Raw genomic sequence first — 25,632 nt, 5'->3', positions numbered from 1 at the left:
TCTCCAACCTGTCAGCAAACCAGAATCTGCGATGGGTTGTGTATCGTGCTTAGATCAGCTCATCAATATTTAAGAGATTCACACACACGCACAAACACACACACACACACACACACACACACACACACACAAAGTGGACAAGCAAATAAGGAAAACAAGTGGATAAATCAGAAGTGTTCAAAAATGCATCATTAGCAAACATGCAAACCAAACAACAAAAGAGACAAGAAAGATATACAGTACTTATCTGTGTGTTTGTTTGTGTGTGTGTGTGTGTGTGTGTGTGTGTGATAGTGTGTGTGCCCTTGCATAGATGCATGTGTCTAAGTGTTTACATATGTCCTTGGGATGTAAATATGTGCACATGCATGTTAAGTATTTATGCATGGGTATGAAACAATGGTTGTGCAAATGTCTGTGTAATAAATGTGTACACTCTTTGTTTGTGTTTAAAGTAGTTGGAAAAACATAAAGGTAATTAAATATCATCAGAGTATGAGTATAATGTGTGATAGTATGTGCTTTTATATGTGTAATAGAGACTGAGAGAGAGCAGAGGAGGTTTAATAAAGAGAATGAAAAGAAATAAGGAAGAAATTGAGAGGGAATTGGATGTAAAATAACTGTAAAGCATGTCAGGTTTAAGTGGGTACTGACAGCTTTAGTAAGCGAAATTTCAGCATAAAAAGGTACTGTTTTTTTGGAGAGTTTTCTCGCTTTTGGTGTATGTTCTCACAATGTCAGAGTGTTTGAAAGGCTTTGAAAGGAATTAACTAATATTCATGTGGCCATTTTTACATTACCATGAGTCAAGTGACTTATGCACCCTCATATTTTAAAATTTCACTTCTGGGTGTTATTAAAGAGTTTCCAAAGTGACTTATTCTTCCAATTTGTGATTTCACACAGTTCAAGAAAACTGTGGTAGTTCCAAGGGGGGAGCAGAAAATTAGCAGATAACTTTTTTGTAGTTAAAGGTGGGTTTTAATACTTTGAAAAGAGTTTGGAATAAAAAAAATTTAAAAATCTGTGAGAGATTATAGATCATCGTACACCAAAGCTTAACTGTAGATGTGACCTGTGTTTTGAGGTCGACAAAAATGTGGTTTAGGACAGGAGAGGAGAGGAGAGGAGAGGAGAGGAGAGGAGAGGAGAGGAGAGGAGAGGAGAGGAGAGGAGAGGAGGGGGGGGGGGGTTAAACAATATTACAACAACTGATTCACATACCCTGAACAAGCCCAGAGCAAGCCAAAAACAAACCATGATTAAGCTTATCAGAGCAAGCCATGATTAAATATATCAAAGCAAGTCATGAAGGAGCATGCATAAACCGTGACACCATGACGAAAACACGTACACAAAACATCAAAAAAAAAAAAAACACAGCAGGCAAGCAGAATGCAAAAGCATGCTCTTATAAAGGCTGTCGTATTTTCAACACATTTGTGTCAGTCACAAAATTTGGCATTATGTTTCTGTGAATCGATGGAAGCACATGTTGTCTAAAAAGATAACACAACATGTGTCTGTGCTGTCAATAAACAGAGGCACAAGCGTGTTAAAACTAACAGCCTTTTAAGGAGACAAAATTAAAATAACAAACAAACCTAAAAACAAAGCCAGTCCAAGCCAAATCAAGCCATCACACGTTAGTTCATTAGCCATAGTGACATTAAGATGTGAACTCACATATTGAAAACTTGTTGCTGGAGTCTTTGCCAGGGAATAATTTAACGCCCCGCGATTTAAAATCTACTGATCGCTTCACTGCGGAGGAGAACAGAATACAGAAAAGAGAAGAAAAATCAGAGAACAGATCGGATAAAAAGTTGGGGGGGGGGGGGGAATGAGACCTAGCGAAGGAATTTAAAAATAATGGCAGATTCTTCTCCCTCACAGTGCTGAGAGAGAGAAGAGCACAGTAGAAAAGAAAGTCACAAAGGCAAAGTAAATCTTAAAAATGGTGGACACAGATAGCGAGAGAGCCAGAGAGAGACAAAAAGAGAAAGACATAAGCAGACAGAGGACAGAAAGTAGGAAAATAAAAGATTTCTATAATAGCACCATTTGTTCATAAGAAGCTTAATCTTTCTCTCTCTCTCTGTCACTCAGACACATACATCAGATGTCGAGGTGTTTTGTTGGAAGCCCCGTCATATTCTGAACAAAAGCTGGTAAAGGAAATTGCAGCTTTAATCAAAATGACAATGATGCAGCTCGGTAATCAAAGCATTCAGATAATGGCACGTTAGAAAATAAATGGTGCCTTTAATCAGAGTAAATCAAAGACAAGAGCGGACAACCTGATGGAGGGATCTTTGTCAGAATGTGCTCTGTTTTCTATCATTGGGTGACTTCATGTCATTACAGGGTCAGCAATGTTGTGCCCTGTATGTTTCTATAGGGCAGCATGTATGGAAGACAAAGTGAGTGGGTGAGAGCTGTATTTGAATCTGTGCAATCGTAATAAAAACAAAACAAAACGCCCTCAGGGTAATCTCAATTTGACTGCCTCCAGATTTGATTTTTTCTGCCCTACTCCGTAAAACAAATGAATGCAGAAACAACCTAAATAATGAAAACATAAACACAAATATATCTTGTCCTGGACGACAAAGTACGGTGACAAATCACTTTAATGAATGTCTGATAAAGTGGCTGACAGACGTCGTTTTCATAATGACCTGACTAATCCACTGAATGGTGACAAATGGCAGATGAGTTAATGTGCTACAATTATCCTAATGTAATACAGTGGCTATATGCACACACATCAATAACATTATATTTGACATTGTAAATTACATCATGTGTGTTTTATGCCAACAATTATCCTAATGTTGCAACATACATGCTCATATGTTAGCGGCGCTCTACTGAAAATGTTGAAATCGATTCATGTGCTTACGATTAATCTAAGGCAGAGTGGCTAAACATTAGCAGCATTCATGCATTATTTAGTTAACTTACCAGCATGATGATTTAATGTGGTTTCAACTGCATGTGTGTAAGTACTGACCCTCACTCTATAATACTCAATTTTGAATGAAAAATGTGTTACTGTGTGCTTAATTAATCATGTAAAATTGGATGAATAGATTTCTTTTGTTCAAATATACTATATAGCCACAGCATTAGTGATGTACAGCAGTGGTTTTTAAACTTTTAGTGTCCAAGGCGCACACACACAAATCTCGAGGTGCACCTGTATTCGTAAAATAGCCTCTAAAACACGTCTTGTCTAAACACATTGTATATGTTTATTATTGATTCCCTGTAGGGTTTTTAAATGATTTTTTAAGGGTATAGATTTTGCCTCTGTATTAGCAAATGGATGTGTACAAGAGAAATTAACGAAAATATCAAAAAAAAAATAAAAAAAATATCTCGCACTGTCAAAAAAATTCCTGGATCCATCCTTTTATGTGGATCTGCACGAAAAGTTAATAGGGTCTATTCTGGGCTGAGACCCAACGTCTTTCCAAGTTTCATGGAAATCCCTTCAGAGGGTTCTGTGTAATCCTGCTGACAAACCAAGCAACCAACAAATGAACGCACACAGGCAAAAACACAACCTCCTTGGTGGAGGTAATAAAAACTCACAGGATTTGTGATTTTAAAGGACACCTCCCAGTCACGAGACTTTTAAAATGGTGATAGTCGCATGCTGTTTTTCAAGTTGGAGGTTCTGCATCAATAACTCAAACGAATTAGAAACAAATATGAATTTCCCTTACATCTGAAAATAACTTATGTCATATATTCTCCATTAATAAGTTTGCTTCAAGCAACTCATGTACCAAAGCTGTTTATGGCTGGCTCTAAGCACAGTACTCACATAAACGAAATGCAAAAACACATTATCTAATTCCACAGAAATCCACCTACACAAATAATGAAATTTATTATTCCTGACACTGATGTCATAGCTATTCAAAATGAGGGGGATATGCTTGATATCTGACACAGTATCTGCACTCTCTTAGATGAAAAGTATCTTTCAATGCATTTCATTTATAATATTCACGAGGAGAGATTCATACCCAACACCCCCTGCTTATGTGCTTATGTTCACAAACAATTTGGAACAACTACAGACAGCTGTATTTGAAAATATAGCTCACAAGAAACTATGAAAAGAGTGAATACATTTTCCATTTCGCTGCATTGCAGACCTGATGGACACATAAAGTCTTCGGTCCCTCTGACATTGGCATGTTTTGTTTTCACTTGTGGGCAGAAAAACGTCATATGCCAACGGCAAAACAAAACAAAAAGGGGTGAGAAACAATATATACTTACACTGTGCCACTGGCTTCAGATTAAACTTGTATTTGAAACTGTCCCAGTTGTCTTAAATTAAGAACTTTGATGATCAACAGACTCTTGTTATTTTCAACAACGAGGGGAAGCTCTAATTTCGATCAAAAGACAATCAGGTTTGAAATGTATTTCCCTCCTGTTAGGCAGCCAAATCAGGGATTCTGAGCCAAAAAATAGTTAAAAGTCAAATTTGTTACTGCCTGTGCAAATTCATTCACAGTATAAAGCCCCTGTTAATATGCATCATAAAACATGTCCTGTGTGAATATGCATCAAAGTTAAATATGCCCATGTTAATATTCTAGCCTACAAGCAGCAGCTTTACAGCAAACAACAGATGGTAGAGCATCAGCATTTAAGTAAACCATATTTATGAACTAAAATATATTAACTTCTATATTATATATATTTCAGTAGCAACAGCATAACTGAGAAGTGAACTAAAGTTGAATAATGTAAGAGAACAGACACTTCGGCAAAACCAAGTTTAATGATACAACCGTATTCTTTGACAAGAGCATCTCCTTGAGCCTGATGCAGACTTGATACTGTACTTTTCAACCCAAAACTAAAATCTATTCTCTTTCAAAATTTATATCCAAAAGCTGGAGTTACTCTGTAACCCAAGAAAGGATCCAGCTCAGTGACTCACTTGCTTTAGTCAGACTTGCTTGTTCACCTTAATTCTATCTGGATTTCACATTTCCTAAAACTTGTAGTGAAGCATTCTCTAAGGAGGTGATTTGAGCAGACAGGCATCACACACTTTGATTGAACCCACCAGCTTTTGGGCTTGATGCCACTCACCGGTGTTTTAATGTTCCCACATGGGAAGGCAAATATCTACTGCTGTTACTGCTGTCTATGGTAACACATGGTCTAGTCTGAGAACTAAAATATGATGGGAGGATTCAGAAAATCAGTTCATGACATACATATCTGTCTTATTTTAAGATTCAGCTACTTTTTACATTGGCTCACCCTATTTAGCATTTATAAGCAGCACATACATATTTAATAAATGGTTTATAACACACTGCAGCAGTACGCAGACATTAGTGTTTTGTTGTATTAATGTATTTGTAAACCACTACAACTCCTCCTGTAGTGTAAAAACATAATAAATGTCAATAGTAAAGACATTTGTTGTTGTTGTGGATGTATGATTTCCAAGTTTAAATAAAGTCAAATATAATAAATGTCTGATAGTTGTTGACAAATACCGTACATTACTAAACACCTACAATGTTCCTGTATGCACTTCCCCATTTACCTATTGTCTCTATACTACTTATACTGTAAATGTTATATGGAGTTAAACTAAGATGTTACCACTAGATTATCTGGATATATCAAACCTAAAGTTCTGTTTGAATTAGTTTAAATCGGAAAAATTTAAGTCAAGGAGATGGTCAAGATTGAATGCAGTTGCCGACTGACAAATCATAAATGAAGCCATTCACGCTGCACGGATATATTGTATTAGCAGGTAACATTTATGAGAGGTAAATGCTTTTAATTTAGAATACTAAAGCAATCCTTGCCAGATGAACGATAATGTTCCAAGGACGCACTGCACGCTTCTGCTGTGTCACCAACTTAAGAAAAGTTTATTAACCCTCTGGACTCTATGCTGGCCATTTGTGTCCACCTCACTTCCTTTTTGTTGACCATTTTAGCTGTGTTAATGCATATGGAATGATATTTCCCAAGGGTCTGGATTTTTTTCAGATTTTTTAATTTTCAAAACCTGCTCTTTAAATATGTCAATATTATACTGTATATCTCCAATTGTACCTCATGGCTCTATCGTGGACACTTTTGGCCAATTGAAACCCATGAAAACTACATTTTTTAATCCTTGTGATTTACAGTATTAAATCATATAATTTAGGTAAAATGGCTTTCATTCTAAACACAACACTTGAAAATTTTAGTTTTTAATGTTTTCTACCAGATTATGTCATTTGTCCATTTTTGGCCAAGGCAGCAATTTTAGGTAATATTCTTAGTTTCCACTAGGGGCGTATGATGGCTTACTGCACTCCAATGGAGCAAATAAATGACACAATTTTGACATAGGTGTGATCTGAAGGATGTCAGGTAATGATGTGTGTTTGTGCATGAGAAAAATTGCGCCTGTAAATATGTATTTGTAAGATAGAGTGACATAAATTACAGTGTGTCATACCTCCAAGTTTCAGTGAATATCTCTTGGGACAGGCTATTGAGCTTTGAGTTTCCAGTGTAAGTAGTTACAAGTTTTCCAAACTTGGCTTTGATGCACAGGTTGAAAAACCTGTAGCTTTGATCTTTTCATAAAAGAGTGACACACACAACTACTCAATAGCCCTTACATACTCAAATAGCTGCTCTCCAAAAAAAAAAAGGATCACAGGTCATCTTGACCTCTGCCCTCGGGGGAAACAAAAACAAAGTCTGACACTGTTTATAAATCCGTCCTGGAGTTTATGCAGGTGCAGTCAGTACTAATGCTATAAGTGAGCCTAACAGCTCCCAGATCATTCTTTCTCTGGCAAGATGGCGAGAAGGTCATATTCACTGTCTGACGCACTTCAGTATGTGATGGGCTCGGAGAGTGAAGATGGGGAGAAATGCTCTGCGCTTGAGGAGGAGACATCTTCTGCCCAAGATGAGGACACGTCCTCTCCTGAAGATGAGGGGACACCTTCCTCAGAGGATGACAGCAACACCACGGATGAGGAGTACCAGCCAGTGCCTGATTCCTCTTCCTCAGGGGAAGAGGACGATACAGACACAGCGGTGGAGGCCGAGCAGCTGATGGCAGAGACAGAGGAGCTGGCGGGTGAGTGGATGTCTCGTCATAGGAAAATTATTTGGTTTCCCACTCCTGAAGAGACCCTGCACTATAATCCAGTATCCACTGGTATCACCCCAGGGCCCACCCTGTATGCAGTTGCCCGCATCAGCAACCTGAGGTCTGCCTTTGACCTGTTTATAACAGAGGAGATAATTCAGCTGCTGTGCACCCACACAAACATGCATGGGAGGCGAAGGTGTGAGGATTGGAGGGATGTGGATGAAGTGGAGATGAGAGCCTACATTGGGATTCTGGTTCTGGCTGGCGTCTACTGCTCAAGACATGAAGCAACACGTGGCATGTGGGATGCCAAGACAGGACGGGCCATGTTTCGTGCTACGATGCCCCTCTACCGCTACACTCGGCCATGTCCCCCACGCTCAGCAGCTGCTGCTGCCATTGTTACCGGGATACAAGAGGGCGAATCAGAGTGTGACCCAGAGCCCGCCAACAAAAGTAGGAGAAGGTGTGAACTGTGCACCCAAAGAAGAAGAAGAACGGCAACCACTTGCTCCAACTGTGGAAAGTGTGTCCGCAAGGACCACTCTGCTGTGGTTTGCACATCCTGCTGCCCTTGAGCATGCACGCACACACACACACACACACACACACACACACACACACACACACACACACACACACACACACAGTTTAACGTTCTCTCTCTCTGACACACAAACACGCACATGCTGTTGTTGTTCTGTTGTTCTCTAAAAAAACAACAAGAAATGGCCATTTTTGGCCACTCACATGCAACATTGGAGTTTTGTCTTTTCTGTCACTGCTAAAAAGTAATAACGCAAAAAAATAATAATCTTTGTCACTGTACTGACCTGCAATAATAGAGAAATATTGGGTTGCATCAATCATATGGTGAAAAAATGACAACTTTCCCCCTGGAAAGTTAGTGGTAATATATAAATATATAGTCTAACTGGTATTTAAAGGGTTAAAATTCTGGAATTGATTAAAATTTTGGATTTCATGATCAGGACTGATGCCAAATTAAAAAAATAACCAGTGAAAGAAGCAAATATTTTCAGTATATAGTGTTTTGTAGAAGCAAACAGGAGGTGGCCATTTTTGGCCACGAACAAGCTGAGAGGGAGTTTTTTTTGTTTTTCTGTCACTGCACAAAAAACTAATGAAGCATAAAAATCATTGATAGTGCTTATTGTTAACACACATTAAGCTGCAATGATGATTAAAGAATAAATCAGGTAGCATGTATTATTTGGTAAAAACAATGTGATTTTATGCTTTTCTCCCTTATAAATCATGAGCATTATGTGATCTAAGAGGCATTTAAAGGGTTAAAATTCGGAATTTGAATGAGATTTTGGTTTTCATGACCAGGACTGGTGCAAATTAAAAAAATTAAGTCAGTAAAAGTGGATTTTTAAAAAAATATATATTAATTTTATAGCATTTTGGAAATGTAAACAGGAGGTGGACATTTTTGGCCACGAACAAGCTGAGAGGGAGTTTTTATGTTTTTCTGTCACTGCACAAAAAACTAATGAAGCATAAAAATCATTGATACTGCTTATTGTTGACACACATTAAGCTGCAATGATGGTTAAAGAATAAATCAGGTAGCATGTACTATTTGTTAAAAACAATGTGATTTTATGCTTTTCTCCCTTTATAAATCATCAGCATTATGTGATCTAACAGGCATTTAAAGGGTTAAAATTCAGAATTTGAATGAGATTTTGGTTTTCATGACCAGGACTGATGCAAATTTAAAAAATCAAGTCAGTAAAAGTGGAATTTTCTTTTTATATATATTAATTTTATAGCATTTTGGAAATGTAAACAGGAGGTGGACATTTTTGGCCACGAACAAGCTGAGAGGGAGTTTTATCTACTTTGCCTTCCCTGCACAAAAATAACAATGCATAATAATCAGTGTTGTTGTTAATCAGTTACATATCTCAGACTGTGTTATTGATAATACAAGAAAAACCGGTAGCACTGAGAAGATAAGCAGTGGTCATTTTTGTGGTAGTTTTCCAACAAGCGCATTGTGCAAACTAATTGGCATTTGAGGGGTTAAAAAATTAAAAAGGAATGGATATTTTGTACTGGTGACAAGAACTGATATTGATTAAAAACTTTATGCAGTAAAAGCAGCAAAAAACACAAAAAATCTAAAAAATTACAGACTCAATCTGTTGGTGGCCATTTTTGGCCACGAACAAGCTGAGAGGGTAGTGATTTTGAACAAGGCCAGAGGGTTAATAACCTGTTATTGCTATATGTTGTACAGAGATACAAAAAGAATACCAGAAGGATGGTTTCATGTAATTCTTCAATGACAAGAGGAGTTAGGAGAATCCAACACTCTGTTACAAGAGTATATCTTTTGAAGACAAATTCTATTCAACCTTTTGTAAGGGTCGACATCAATTATCCTGGCGACATCAAGGAGGACATTAGTAAAGACAAAACAAATTTCAGAGATCCCACAAGCACCAAAGACCATTCGGCAGTTTGTCTCTGGTAAAATACACTTTTTTAAATTTCACTTTGCAGCCTTATATTACGTTAAATAAGTGTAAGACTGAGTTACTAGAGCAGACCATCTAAAAAGTGTTTCCTAAATGCCTGTTGTCTAATGTCTATTAGATGTCCCTGCAAACTCAGATGGATTCTGATTGGCTGTTAGTGTTTCCCTTGTGATGATGCTAGGCTAAGCTTACTGGATTTTTGGTTATATCGTTTTGCATTCAACAAACTATTAATTCAGGTGATGTAAAATCTATTGTAGATCTCTAGAACTAATAAGAATGAGCTCTTGATGTAGTGAATATTAATGACTGGGTAGGCTACAGGACTCAATAAATACCTCTGCCTACATTGTGTTAATCACAGTTTTAATATATTCAATTAGTGAGTGTACTAAGTGGGTGAGGACACTTGTCAGAACTGTAGACATCCTCCGCATTTGATGAGCTATTTTGTAACCATAGACCAGCAATCACACAGCCTCACCAGATTGTGTCTATGCAAACTAGCTGCATTAATTCAACCAAGTACATTCCCTGCTACACTTTCTGTAATGATCTCACTGCTAACGACCCTTTTGATGTACTGTGGCAACAGCAGAAAGAAGGGGGAGTCAACAATAAAAGCCAGTACTGGTGAAATGCAAGCTCCAAAATAATATAAAAGATGATAAAGGGGTAGTTCATAGATTTATGAGCTCATATGAACCCCTGGAGGCCTACAGCAACTCTGTGCTCAGTTTGAGTAATGGTTTGTATGCCAAGGTTGACAAGGAAAAGGACTTGGGGATATATTTACACAAAACCTTAATGGTGTATTTCACATGTGCTAAATGCTCTCTTATTCCTTGGCTGTAATCATCCAGGGCATTTCATGACGTGCAGGCTTGGTCATGCGCAGGTTCGAGACAATATGAGCGTCATATCAAAGGTACCATGCAGTCGACAGTATCCAATATGTCAACCTCCCCGAGGGGCGTACTGTCTCACTGCTCGGGTTGAATAATGGCTCCATACCAGTGGTTGACTGGTGTTTCTTTTGTACTGACTGACTTATTTTGTTGCCATAGCATTGGCTGACTGATAATGCCGTCAGTTGTTCATTAAGAGCCAATCACAGCCCTGCAGACACAGAAACTCATGAATACGTAATGAAGAGAGATGATGGAGGGATGTGATTGGTGGATTCTGCCGCAGGGAGGGAAACAGATTGTTCATACCTGACACACGAATAGACAACAAACAGGCGCGCACACACACACACACACACCCAGGAGCACTCACTCATTACATATACAAATAAGCACAGATATTGATAGATTCATCAAGTTAAAATAGACAGACACACACACACACACACAAACACTAAAGAGCAGAAGACACACCAGCAGTGATGAAAGTGAGTTCAGACACACAGAGATGAGTGCACATAGGCCTACTTCTGTATGCCCACAGGAACGCGGACAGTCAAACACAAGCAGAAAACACACACATTCACAGCCAGGTGTTGAGGGTGTAGGGTTGGGCATTAGGACAGAGTACCATGCAGGGAAGCGTGTGGAGAGAAAACTAATTCAGCAGTTGTTAAACCCCATCCATGCATAAGATTTTTTTGAACCCGTTGTACTTGGACAGAGTCAAACCGTACAGCCATAAAGAATGAGTAAACAATGGTAAATTATAGAGGGAAGGAGCACTGTGTCTTTATCTCATCTTTCAATGATAACACAGAATGTAAACTGCAATGTAATTATTGCAGCACACAGTGTCTGAGCATGGAAACAGAATCACAGATGCAAAATCTCCCTGCATACACTATATTCATAAGGGGAAGGGGTGTAACTTAATAATCATGGTTCATGTTTGTCATCCATCGACAACAGCACATCTCATATTAGCCACAAGGGGGCAGACAGGATAACTGTAAGAGGCCGAATGAATGACTACAGTATCTTTGCAGATCTTTTTAGTGTTAAGATTTCATTCGCATTCAAGAGGAAGGGCTGCTACAAAGTGCTGCATTGTTCCTATTTTCTGTGAATGGTTCATTATAAAAACAGTCACAGGTGAGGGTCAGGGTCAAGATCCCACTGACATGTAGCCATCAGAAGTTAGGTGTGACATTTTCATTATGCTGATGTTGGAGAAAAAAAATGCTTTCTAAACATTTCAAATTTTGGATGCTGAAAGAGCCTATTGATTTAGAGGCACTACCAAGAATTCAAACAGGATGACCACTGAAGGTCAGCGAGAGCAGTCAGCCAAACCACTCCCTCCATTCTGCCACAGGGATGCTTTCATCATGTTTCCTCTTCCTGGATGAGTTACATTACGGTTTAAACAAACCTAATTCAGTTTGAACACCTCTGATAGATCTTGCCTGCAGGCTCAAAGCAAGATAGTCTCCCGTGTTTTACCATAACAATACAGCCTGATTAATTAATGGTGATTAATAATGTAATAAAAAGGAATACAAGAAAAAAAAAATATATATATTTAATCAGATCATCTTTATCCAGCAGAACCTTTTACATACTGTATGGTGTCATCCTCCTTTTTGTTGCTTGATGCTCGGACTGAAGGCGCCACCAACAGCTGTCTCTGTCTCTGGACTGCTCCGTTAGCCTTTGCTATATCAGACTAACCAGTCATGAGCTTAACTTTTGTATAATCTGTCTACAAAATCATCAAAAAATCATTTTGAAAGAAGTGTTTGAAGGAAGAGTGGTTTTAGAAATGTCTGTGGATTTTTTTTTTTTTTCCAGTTTGATGAAAGAACATGAAAACTGAACGTCTGAACTGAACTGAAGGTCGCATTTCTCTCTGAAGGATGAACCTAGCAACTTACCAACAGCTACTTGTTGAGCCAACAGGGAATGAGTTTTGATGTGCAAAAGGTTTTTTCCGAGGATCATTTCAAATCTGAAAGCTTTCAGTTTTGTTGGCTGTACATCAAAAACAGTCAAATTGTTATGGAAGGTTGTGTGGAATCCTGCTATTTGTTTGGCTGATTGGAATCTGCCATTGCAAAAACCCTGAAAATGAACCTGCTAGTACGGTGTGATGATTTATGTTTGATTTCAGGTGTGAAAAATACAAAATATGCTGTGAAATGCTGGGAAAGTTCTCCAGAGCACTAGCTCTACTTTCAGGAAGTGCTAAATCAGGAGAGGTCCTGGCATGCCAAGCATCAGTAAAGTATGAAAAGGGTTTAAATGTTCTGTAATCACCATAAGTTGATATAACATTTTTAGTTAAAACATTACAGACTTGAACAGTTCATATCCAAGAGGTCTTCTTGTACCTGTAGATGAGGCCATTAGTCACCTACAGTTCCAGGATACAAGACCTTTAATTTAAAGGTATCATAATGATGCTAAACTTACTTTAATTTTACTTGGTAATTTATCCAAACGAAATAACCTCTGATGTTTGAGAGAGAATATAGTAGCAGCGATGCAGTAAAAAAGATCCTTAGACGACCCTGTATTTTTCACTGTGAATCACATCCTCTTAGCCATCTTAAAGTCTTCCCCTCCTCCCTGTTTGGTCTGAATACTGATCACACTTCTTTCTTTAAGTCTATTTGACAGATTTAGACGCGGGGGCTCTAGTAAGGTCAGAGTTCATTCTGTGCTTTTAATCTACGTGTTTTTAGGTAAACTGTGACATTCTGACTTTGCAGCGTTGCCAGGATCTCTCCACCCATACTTTTTCTGCCCCCTTCGCCTCCACTTTCTGGAATGTTAATGTTAATTAATAAGAGCCAGACATTATTTCTCAGTGTTCAGACTAAAATTCGTACAGTAAATGGAACCACTGGCAACCATTCAATTGACTAGATGGTTGGCTGACTGACCTGCAAACTGGCTGAATGCCAGAACAAATGGCTGACTGACTGGCTGACTGACTAGACACTCTAAGCTTTTGCCTGACACTGTTAACTGAGCTACTTACAGTAAGTGCAATAGTAGTAAAATTCAGATTGACAAGTGGATTGACTGGATGACTTTGTGAATGACAATTACACTGTAGGAACGAAGCTGGTTTCCTGTGTGTGATGGCGTGCACTGCAATTTGTTCAAATAGGCTCCAGCTGAAAAACTGCATGGCTGTCTGGCTAACAGAATGGGATTTTCTTTTTAGGATTGGAATTGAAATTAGTGTGATGGAAATGTTGTATGAGTGAGTTATGAATACACACGGAGAATGATAATCGATGGCTACAGGCACATTTCGCTCAGTAAGCGCACTGCGGATAGAGATAAAACACTATTAAATTAGATTCATTGGCTGTAGGCTTTCATTGATATGTAGGTACAGTATGAGGATGTATAATCTCCAAATGACTAATGGACTACCATTGCATTGTTGTACTGTACTAAGTTCTTAACTAAAAGAACATTTGAAATGAACAGTTATCTTGTGAAACTGCATTTGAAGTCACCTCGTAATGTATCATACATAATCACTTAATTTCATGTGAATTTTGACTTTTTTTTTAAAACTCATTGTTATGTCTGGTATGATCAGCTGATTGTTGTTACCTCCACTTATCTGAGGACTTGACTTTACTCAAATTTAGTTAAAAACTGCCAGCCCATCAACAGGCCGCTGCGTTTTCAGTATAAACCGTTGCCATGTATGCAACTACTACAGTTAGTAAGTGTGTACGTAGAAGCTGTTATCTGTCCAACTCTTCCACCTATGTTGCTTTGTGACTCTGGTTTCCGAATTTCAGGAATATGTTGGCATCATCGTGGCGACTGCACTCTTAGCTTTCGACTTACACCTCATCTGACCAAATGAAAGCTTCTACGCCCTGTCCGAAGCCTACAACAGCAATTGAGTGTCCATGTAGAGAGGAGAACCCACCCACTCTACTCTCCACAGCCCCTTACAATTAAGTCATTGATATTAGAAAAACATGTGCAAGTATTAATTTGTGTGATATTAGTATCAAATTTAAACTTCAACAAGGTGCGACTTCACTGTGTTTTACAGCTAATACGGTCCAATTATAGGTCATCTGCAGGCTTATCTATGCATAATTCTTGGGGGGGCTGAAGAAAAACCTCTTATTTCAGTGTGCTCAAACTGCTATAACTCATTCCATGTAGTACTTACTGTGATTCTGACTGTCAGGGAAGAAACTTCAGAGTGTCACCTTTCAAAAGAGACCAAAACCACACCTGTACTCCAAGTAGTTCAAGAGCAGCTTTCAACCTACTTTGGTTATGTCTGTGAAAGGCATTCTAGGATCATTTCACGTACATTTTCAGGAATTATTAAGGGGCTTAAGAAATCCACACTATTTGACATTATTTGATATGCATTTTGTATCTGACTGTTCCAAAGTCGATCTTATTTTCATGAGACGGGAAAGTGTAAGTTCAAACTCATCTCATTCTCATAAAACTGTGTTTAGCAGCTTAGTGGTTAGCTTAAATACTTTTCAGTTTCTCTTTAAATGTCATTGCCAGTGTCAGTGATTGTCATGAAATAAACTGTATATGTGCTCCTTCAACTTGTAAGTAACACTAGGCTACGACTGCAGGTGGTAAGCTAATTAGAGAAGCATGCTAGTGTTTGCAGTTTATCTAAGAGCAATCTGTAGCCCTCATCATTTTCTTGTGTGCTTTTGGTTTCGTGAAAAGCGATAAAAAATGGTGGACCCTCCAACTCAATATGGAGCACTGCTCTTGATAGAGCCTCATGCGCACCACTTCAGCATGTGGGGATATCCTTAGCTTGACAGGCCTGCTGTACTTAGGCGCGCTTGCTAAGCTTTGGCGGGATAATCACAATCTGGGGGAGGTGTTTAGCAAACTGTCAATTTATTGCAATTAATTCTCATTTTCAACACATTTTAACCCTATTTTTTATTCAGTTTTAACAACCTTCAATTTTTTTTAAATTACTGATATACTGTATTTCTAGCTGGAGGAGCGGTAACCTAAATGTAGCTTATTGGTGACTGTGACACACAGGTTGACTGAAAGCATGTATGACTCACTGACTGGTTAGGTATCCATGGCTGGTCCTCCAGTTCTTGGTATAACTAATTACATCGCGTTTTTCTTGTTTTTCTTCCTCATATATTATTGCTGTAGCTGTAAAAAACTCACTACTTTATTTATTTCATTTATTTTGCAAAATGAATCACTGGTTTCTAGCTTTCAGGGAGAGCTGTTCATGTTCTTTTTTTTTTGTTTAACAGTCAAGATGACCAAGTACACATTCCCATTTGCAGCTGCAGCCTAGACGTCTGTTTGCTGGAGGGTGAGACCATACTGTATTACACCCAGGCACATCTGGAAGCTGGCACCAAAGCCACCACACATAGTAATGTAACAGCTGGGTTCAGTGCTTTCCTTAAGGGAAATTTGAGCATCAGTCAGTCTTTTGCCACAACATGGTCGCCCCCGTCTGTACACAGATTCAAAACCTGCATTCTTAGTTTCCAAACAAGCTGCTTTGACTCCAGCTACGACCAGTATATCATAAATATTTGATTGAACAAATTTACATCAAACGTCTACCATATCTAATACAATCAGAATTGTTGCTCTAGTCTAAATGCCTTTAGGCCTCAAATGGTAATTACAGTAATGACCTTTTTAGCAAAGAACCAAGGGGGAAGACAATTATCCTTCTAATTTGTCCGTCACATTAGGGATCCACCCGATGACTTTACTGGGAATTGTTTGCAGACTTTTCTGTCAACAAATGATCATCCTGGCTGAGGGACATTTAAACTAGTTTCCCTGTTATGTCCTTCTACTGTCATCGCTGTCTATGTCACTTTTCCACCCCATCACCCAACCTCCACTACTGCCAAAGACCCTCTAACCCTTCCAAGGGGGATGTCAGAATGGCTGCTATTTGTAGGGTTTTATCTCATTTAAATGGATGTAACTGACAGGGTCAACTCTGAAGACAGACCATCTACATTTTGTTTACGTTTGGTAGCTTTCATGGTTAAAATACAGTTGAAACACATCCAATGTCTTTATGGTAAAGATATTGTCTGAGGAGTGACAATGACACCGTAACTGACAGTATATGACCATTTTCATATTATGCATTTTAAAGGTGGCAGCAATGATACCATATGTCTGAAAACATTTTCTTGTAATTATATAAAGAAATAAATATGTCAACAATTGGATAACACGTGGCCTATTTCTAGGAAATCCTCCTGTGGCATTTTGGCCCACAGTCCACAGCACAGACCTACAGGATACAAGCTAATGTTTTCTTGGCCCACAATCCACAGTGCAGACCTACAGGACACAAGCTGAATGTTTTAGTAAGCCAGGGTCCCATGGTGAGACACATAGCCCGGGTACACTCCCCAAAAGACATGTTGTGACTACAAGGATTAAATGAACTTACATCAGTTCCCGGAGTGAGACATTACATCAACTCTGATTTCGTCTTGGGGAGCAAAAGTACTGGGGTAAGGACCCTATAGCGTGTTTCTAAACACACTCAGAAATTACTAATAAGCTTTCTGTGTTAGGATGAACTGAATCTTTAAATGCATACCGGTCCTGAGGTGAAAAGCATTTACTGTTGCTCAGAGACGTTGACATAGCTGAATAATTCCTGAGCTTCAATTAAACATGATAATGGACATTTAATGGTTGTGCCTGTGTGTAGCTGCAAATGAGACCGCAAAGGAGGGGAGAGATAATGTATGACATATTGACAAAACAGTCCAGAAATGTGCAGATATTACCACATTAATTTCTTATCAAAAAATTAAATAAAAACGACTGTAATTATCTAGATTGACTCTACTTTCATTTTATGCAATTTAACATACAATATAAATACTAATTCAAAATGCTAGTACTTATATATATTTAATCATTCCTATTAATATCAAAATGGTCTGCCTGAGATCTTGGGAATAAAATGTAAATTATTTAAATACTGTAGGAGTGACTTCACCCGTTAACAGGAAGACTATGCCCTCGGGGGAGATATTCGAATTGAAATGGTTAACTCCTTTAATTTATGTTTATCAAGATACAGCCAGTGGCACGTTTAAAAACCGTGCCATTGTGAATCATTTTGAAGCATCAATTAAGCATTCGAATGGACAATTAACTCTGTAAATGTTGTTTGGCCATGCAGAGGAGCTGCAGGCTTTATATTACTGAACACACAAATACACCAACAGGCTTTCCTGTGTCCAAGAACACACACTTTCTCTTCCTCGAAACTAGTCTACAACAGCCATTTATGACAGCAGGATATTAAAAACTCTGAATGTTTATACTTAAATATTAAGCCAAACCTCACTGCCAAATGACTTATCCCCTTAAACCCCCCCCCCCCCATCTCTCTCTGGATATCCATCTTTCTCTTTTTGCCTTTTTCTCTGTTGGTTTCTGTCCCTCTTTCTCTTTTAATTTCTTCTCTGGATCTCCTCACTGTTTAAGCACCTCGTCTCTCTCAATCTCTCTGTTGTTCCTTTGTGACGCTCTTTGTTTTTTTTCTCCCTCTCTGCCCCTGATTCTCTCTTGGATATAAATCATTAGGAGATTATTATCAATTCAGAACTTCATAATTCGGGCAGCAGCAGAAGGAGGAGATTTTGATGAGCTGAGTGGCTGACCTATAACACACACACACACACACACACACGCACACACATACATACAAACACATACACAGTCTGTCCTGCTAGTTGGCAGCACCTAGAGCCAAGCGTCTCCCTCTGAGGTCTCATGGCAGTGTCTTATAAACTAAACTAACCCTGCCAAAGAATATTTGTTCATTTAGTCTCTCAGAGACAAATTTGGAATTGTTTTCACACTGCTTTTTCCACTAAACTAAACTAACCCTGCCCGAGGGCTCTGCCATTATAATTTATTTTCCTGGAGACAAGTGGACTGTAGTAGACCAGAACAACATATGGCTTGCGGGGGAGAATTATAGTCAAAGTAAAAAAAGAAAAAAAAGAAAAAAGAAAAAAGTGGAGTATCATTAAGTGGGATTGTTTATAATAACGTGGAGTAGATGAACATCCTAAGAATGCTAATTAAACAGAAAGTAAATCTGAAGGGGGTAGAACATAATAAATGCAGAGGAGGAGAGCACAATAAAAGTGAACTTCGAAACCAAACCAAATACAATGCAAAATAATATAATCTGCTCGGGTTAATGATTCCAGAAATGATTTAATCTGGAAACAATTTTTTTTACTTTAATTTATCATTCTGGAGTAAATACTGGCAGCACAAAGTCTGCTCCCTTGTTGATATGTGTTTCCCCTCACCACCAGGACTTAAAACCCGGCATTCCTTCAACTAGATCAGTAGGTAAAAAAACTGCCTACTCATTCATACAACTGGGTGTTCAACTCTGCCTTTTCATAGCACTGAGATAGGGATTTCTAGGTCACATTGGTATCTTATGGTCGTTTTTTGCTTTGGACGGTAGCCAGGCCATTAGCAGTTGCCATCTTGCTAACGCTTTTGCGGCAATGGGGCCAACAGTAATACCACAGGGAAACGTTACACTGTAAAATCTGACAAAGTGGCTGTACTTAAAATAATTAAGGAAACCGATTACCTCAAAATTACCAAGTAAAGTAGACTAATAATTTGAGGTTGTTAAAACTTTTTAGCTCTTACAACTTGAAAGTAATAGTCTACTTTACTTGGTAATTCAGAGGTGATCGGGTTCCTAACTTTTTAAAAGTAAAGTCAACTTTTTAAATTCATAGTATAAAAGGGGGGAATTCGATAAGTTGTCTGTTTCTGCTTTGATAAAGAATGACACAACTTTAATTAATATGTCTTTAAGTTCCCTTAGTTCTTCCAGTAGGTTGCAAGTAGATCCACAAGATACAAAATCAACATGTTCACATATGCAGTAGCCTATAAACTACAATCAGGTGATGCGTTTGGACCATTCCTGTCTTTGAATATATAGCTTTTTATAAAAATACGTGTCTACATTTTCAGCCACCCAATGCTCCCTTCTGCTAATATGTAAGAGCCGACAAGGCAATGGAGATGACTGACAGCTGACAGGAGGTAGCCAATCAATCACAAGCTTGTTAAGAACTCCACTAATTAATCAACTAACCTATCACACTGACACCCCTCATTAACATGTTGATTAACCTTTTAAACTAATTAAGATCAATTAAGATCAATTATACCAATTAAAAGCAAATCTCAGAGAGAGTGGTCAGGTTGTCTGTCAATCAGTCAAGGAGAGAGCCTGAAGGAGAGATGTGGAGAGAGGGTGGTTATAGAAAAGAGGAGAAGACAGGGGAGGAAAGAAAGATGAGAGAAGAAAGGGTAAAGGAGAGAGATAAGAGAGGAAGGATATGTTGAAGAAAGAGGAACGGGGAAAGATGAATGAAGTTTAATAATGACTTAATTCTTTCTAAAGTGCAAAATATGCTGCAAGTGCACATTTAGAATACTTCATTGGCTATCTAAATCAAATGTATAATTGGTTACTTTTCTTGTTTTTTGGGGCATTTTGCCTTGACTACATAGGTCACAGTGACTCAGAAGAGAACCACACAGACATCTGGTCATTCTTTAAAAATCAAACACAAGCAGCGTTTGCTGTGAGGTGTCATCTGGGGTCATATTCGACCTAATAAGCTTGTCATACCCACAGATGGGAAATTATGCGAGTTAATATAGAATCACCACTGAATTAATTTCAGTTTAATTTGCTTAATATGCTTAATTGATCACAGCCCTGCAAGAGGCACACAAGACCAATACAGTAAAAATGCACGGGGTCAAAAAGTAACCTCTGGTCAGATCTAAATACTTAACTTCAGTTATATCAATAAGCGCTTAACCAATGAGCATAAAAGCTGGAATAAATATTTAAAACAGGAATTCAACAGCTACAAGGATATGCAAATTCAAATGTCTTTCATTAGACTTTCAGTTAAAAAAGATATTTCTACATTGGTTCCCATGAATGTCCACATTTGCTCAAGGCAATGACACCAATTTGTACCTCAAAAGCCATATTCTCATGATAACTTTTAATACAGGGAACTTGTCTGTCTGAAAATGTTCAGAGAGGCTTTTCACTGATGCCAATGAATGCTGGCAATAAAATTAGCAAATGAAGATAATTATTGTCTAAAAGGAACCACAGTGTTTAAGTGTATGTATGAAAAATATACTGTTGTGTGTGGGCAAACAGATGGCGGAATAAAACATTTAATTTCTCTTAAATAGGAAGGATTAAACTCTATTATATGTGTTTTCAAAACATGACTTGTAAACGCTAACATCTCCAATACTGATAAACTCTACAAACAGGGCCCAGTTTTCAGGACAGCACATGGCACTAGTCTCTGCTCCCGAGAGGTGGAATTTTGGATGGGTGCACCATATTCTCCTTGCCTGCTGGTCTGCTCTGTATTTTGGCGACTTGCTGTGCACTTGAATGTGCAGGAGTGAGAGGCGAGGCACAGCGGGGAGTGTTTCTGTAATAATCAAGTGGCACAGTGCAATTTTGGTGTCAAGCATGACTATGATTTACGCTTGTGCTGCCCGCCTACTCAGACCAGGTCAATGGCGCAGATGGAGGTAGGTACGCTTCACTGTTTTCTATGACTTTATTTACACTAGTTTAACTTTATAGGAAACAACGCAATATTTTGGTTCAAGACGATTTAGAGGAGACAGTTGGTTGACAATAAAACACCTATTGATGAGGTTTTTCCAATCACACTCAAAAAAACAAATACTGCCCCTGTGTACCTTGTGAAGTTGAATGGACTTGATGCACCATAAACTAGTGAAATAAGGACAAATGGTGCCTACAAGTACACATGAGACAAAAAGAAAACATAACATTATGAAAAAAAAAGAAAAGAAAAACAAGTTAAGCGTAAAATATACACCCTGTCTGTCCCAGTCTGTCTGTGTAGTTGTTCCACACATTCAGCTCTCATTATCGCCGTTCGGAGACATGGATGTTGCCAAATGAATTTCTTAATGTTTTCCACCAGTTTGGGTTTGTGTCAAAGAAATCTTACTCTATGCCTATGAGCAGTTCCCCGAGAGAAAATGAAAAAGTAAAAGAGAGAGAAGTGAGGGATGGAGAGAGTGAGAGAAACTGTAGTAAAGAAGAGATGGCAAGATTGGAGTCAACAAGCGTAATTAAAGGCAGTTAGAGGCAAGATGATGGGGGAAAAACTGTCAGTTGAAAAGGAAAAGAAAAGCAGCACGGAGAAACGGAAAAACAAAAGAAAAAGGCAAAGAAGCTAAAACAGAACTTCGAAAGGTCCTGTCATTAACAAACATAAAGACATCTGTAGATATTGTATAAAGAGAGTCCCATTTATCACAAATGTACGCTCTTTATGCATACATGTATGTGTGAGTGCGTACATTAAGACACCTGTGTCTGGAATCACATCTTACCCATCTTACCTTGATAATGTGCGCTGAAACCACGATAACGGTGGTTGCCATCAGTCACAAAATGCAGCCGTAGCCAGTTCTTGTTGCTAACGATCGGAGAGGGAACATTGCTGCCTGACAACCTAAAACAAAGACAGAAAGAACATTTGTGAGAAACAGAAAAAAGCACACACACACTCAAACACACCTACACACACACACACACCTGGAAAACCTCAGCCCATGCTCTATCATTTTCACCCAATACTACAATGGGCTCTTGAGGTTCAGGAAGAATGAACAAGTGTTTCAGAAATGTCTTCGCTCTGAAGATGTTCAACTTATATCAACTAATTTAAAGGACAGACACACACATACACACACACGTATGTATGAATACATACAAAATGTGGAGCAGGGGAAAACACACAAAGCCGTGTAACCATTCTGTAACAGAACACAGCTGAAGTCTGTAAAACAAGGTAGCCAGGCTGTAAAAATGTCACTGCAACAGACACTAAAAATGAGCCTTAGGGTAAGTTTAATTTACTTCAGATGTCTTTCACTTTCTCTGTCTTGCCTGTGAATCCCTTAGTGTCTGTGTGTGTGTGTTCGTATAGCTGTCAAGAATGAATTGAGAACACAGTCAAGTGTGTCTCAGACTGAATTACATACAGTGAGTGTCAGGACTTCACCACCCAATACAACCAGTTTCTGCAGCTTAACCAGAGAGACTGGAGGCGCCCTAACCATCAGTGTTTCCCACAGAACAGCTGTGTACTTGTGGCGGCAAGGGGTGGGCGCGTCGGTATTTGATGACCTTTGTTTTTCTCTACCAGCAACGTTATCTGCTTTTTTAGCCTCCCAAAAAACACAACTCAGGTTTAGATTTTTTTCCAGCCGTGATTCCGTTGTCTTAACAGCAGGTGCGCCGTGTGTGGAGGAAGCTTCTTGTTAATCACGTAGTTGATCAAAACAGCTGAACAACATCACATTAGTGCGTTTACAGAAGGGATGTATTAACAGAGAGCTTCTCACCCTCTGCTAAGCATGTGTGATTGACAGTAGACAGGAGGGGAAGAGGGAGGGCAGATTGTCCACTTGCTAATCGATCGCGGATGGCAACGGATAAAAAATAAATACATAAATAAAATGCTAAAATGGTTCAACAAATATACTTAGGCAACTGTTACTATATCTGTGCAGCCCACCCAAGCAAAATATATGTGTGGGAAAAAATGACCATACTAAATGAAGTAGAAATGGCATTTCTTATCGATTGTTCTGTTTGCAAAGAAACACATAATTGACAGCTAGTTAGGGGGTTTGACCCAGCAACTCTGATCACACTCTCAGTTATCACGTCTGAAGATGCAGATAAAAACTGCTGCTGCATTGGACCACATCGTAAAGGTTATATTTATTCCTAATATTTTGTCCCCTACTCTTCACCTCTTTTATCCCTAATAAAAGGGATATAGTGATACGACAAGGTTTCAAACTACTGTACTGTCAGACTGCAGTATTCCACTTTTAACAATATTACCTTTTTTTGCATTGAAGCCAACTTATGAACTGAGGCTTTGATGGTGCACATCATTAGTAGATAGGACCCAATTTGCAACTCTTTCATCAAGTGGGCAGGATAAGATCCCTTAATTGGCTGAGAAGCTGAACAAGGCTCTCGCGGTTGGCAAAGTGAAGAGTGTTAGGTCACCGTTGGCAGCCTGAGAGGAGGTGACTGCCTCCCAGTTGACACTTAGAGAATAAAACACCCTTGTTCCTGCATAACTTCAAATATCTGCAGCTCAAATACAATCTCTGCTGGCAATAATCCCCCTCTATACATCAGTCCTTTGATGTATGGTGCTTTTCATCTTGTAGCATGAGCCAACAGGTGCTGTTCCCCTCCCATTACATTTTCATAGTGTAAAATCACCTTGGCTGTTACATTTGAGACACAGGTATACGCACACGTTAACAGTGTAGAGTATGAAGTGTGCTGCCCTCTCATGTTCGCCTGTCTCCTTCTATAAACCCCTGCTGTTAACCTTCGCAGTCCATTAATATCAACACACACACATTCACGCAAAAACGCATGCTCACACACACTCGTGGAGAGTGGCACCACTATCCAACACCCGTGCCCTCTAATAACCGCGATTGAAAGTGGAGCACAGAAATGCTGAGAAGGTGTTTTAGAAGGTGTGTCTTTGTGAGTGTTGGTTTGTATGTGTGTGTGTGTGTGTGTGTGTGAGACACAGAGAGAGAGTCACCTTGTGCCCTAGATCAGTAGGATTCTCTGATGTCTGCTATTAGTCACACACACGTACGCACACACAAAGTGGTTTCACAAGCCCCGATAGACACAAACCGCCTGATTTACATAGTAAATACGGCGCCAACACAGCAATGCAATAACACAACCATGGCTGTAGGTGAACAACATAAATAAGAAGAAATGTCCTTAGTAGGCACCTACATCATGAGATTTTTTACATGCACTCTGGGGAAAAGAAACACTGTAACAGCGGTTTATATTTTTTAAATATGTGGAGGCACTTCTATGCTTTTATTACAGACACTGTCGCAGTAGGGAGATGACTGGAAACGAGGAGGAGAATGCAACAAAGTATTCAGCTCGGACACAAACGAGGAACGTTCCACCAGTCACTGTAGATCACATTCAGATAGACCGCTGAAATTGTTCTCGAATTGAATACACTATGGCAAATCAATGCGGAATTTGTCTGTTAACTGGAAGAGAAATTGGACAGTAAATGGAAGTGATGGAAGAGGTTCAGATAATAGAAATGCTGAAAAAATAATCACTGACATCTGAGTCCCCGGGTTCACAAACAAGAAATGACATTTCAGATGTCAATACTTGTAGGTAGATAATCTATTTATCAGCATAGATCTGGACGGAGACGATCAAATTAACTCTGGGCTCTGAAAAAACAAATATCTGAATATCTGAACTTTTTATCTGAAAAATAAAAACAAAAACTGGAAACAAATCCAGAATATTATAATGCAACATTGCTTGGATGAAGACATGAAGACATCTACTGAACAGCCTGTACAAGTTATAACCAAACTAGGAAATATTATTGACTAAATAAATGACTAATAGATCATTAGTATGGCCAAACTCCAGGTTCTACGGATGCTAGGATAAAATGTAGGCAAAAAACCTTCTACGTTTCTGCATACCAAGGATAATACATGTTAAATTTGTAAGTTTTATACTTATTACACCAGCATTACAACAGTACTTGTCATATTGCGTTCAGATTACATGTAAATGAGCTAACTTTCATGTCAGGAGGCATGGCAGTTAGGTGAAACAACTGCCAAGCTAGCAGTTTGCAAAATATGTTCGTCGTTAGTTTTAAAACCACTGAATACCGGGAGAATTTCCAACTGTGTTTGTGTCTTTCCCTAATTGTAACTAATTATTTTTTGTGCATAAATCTATCCAGAGCACAAGCACAGCTTTGTCACAACATAAAAGAGATAACTGACCATAAAGAAAGGGGAAGTT

General features: G+C 38.7%; 1 protein-coding gene across 1 annotated transcript in view; it reads right to left on the bottom strand.

Annotated features, from left to right (window-relative positions):
• Positions 1-25,632, bottom strand: part of LOC140993902 (CUB and sushi domain-containing protein 3-like) — a 348,249-nt gene that overhangs the window by 124,291 nt on the left and 198,326 nt on the right. Inside the window, exons 6-7 of the mRNA XM_073463463.1 lie at positions 22,116-22,228; positions 1,690-1,767 (exon numbers count right to left, since the gene is read on the bottom strand). Of these exons, the coding sequence (XP_073319564.1) occupies positions 1,690-1,767; positions 22,116-22,228 (191 nt within the window). The remainder of the gene's footprint in view (positions 1-1,689; positions 1,768-22,115; positions 22,229-25,632) is intronic.

The sequence above is a fragment of the Pagrus major genome, chromosome 3 (genome assembly GCF_040436345.1).
Source record: "Pagrus major chromosome 3, Pma_NU_1.0".
Classification (NCBI taxonomy): Eukaryota; Metazoa; Chordata; class Actinopteri; order Spariformes; family Sparidae; genus Pagrus; species Pagrus major.
The sequence above is the reverse complement of the archived record's forward strand: the minus strand, read 5'-3'. Positions and strand labels throughout refer to the sequence as shown.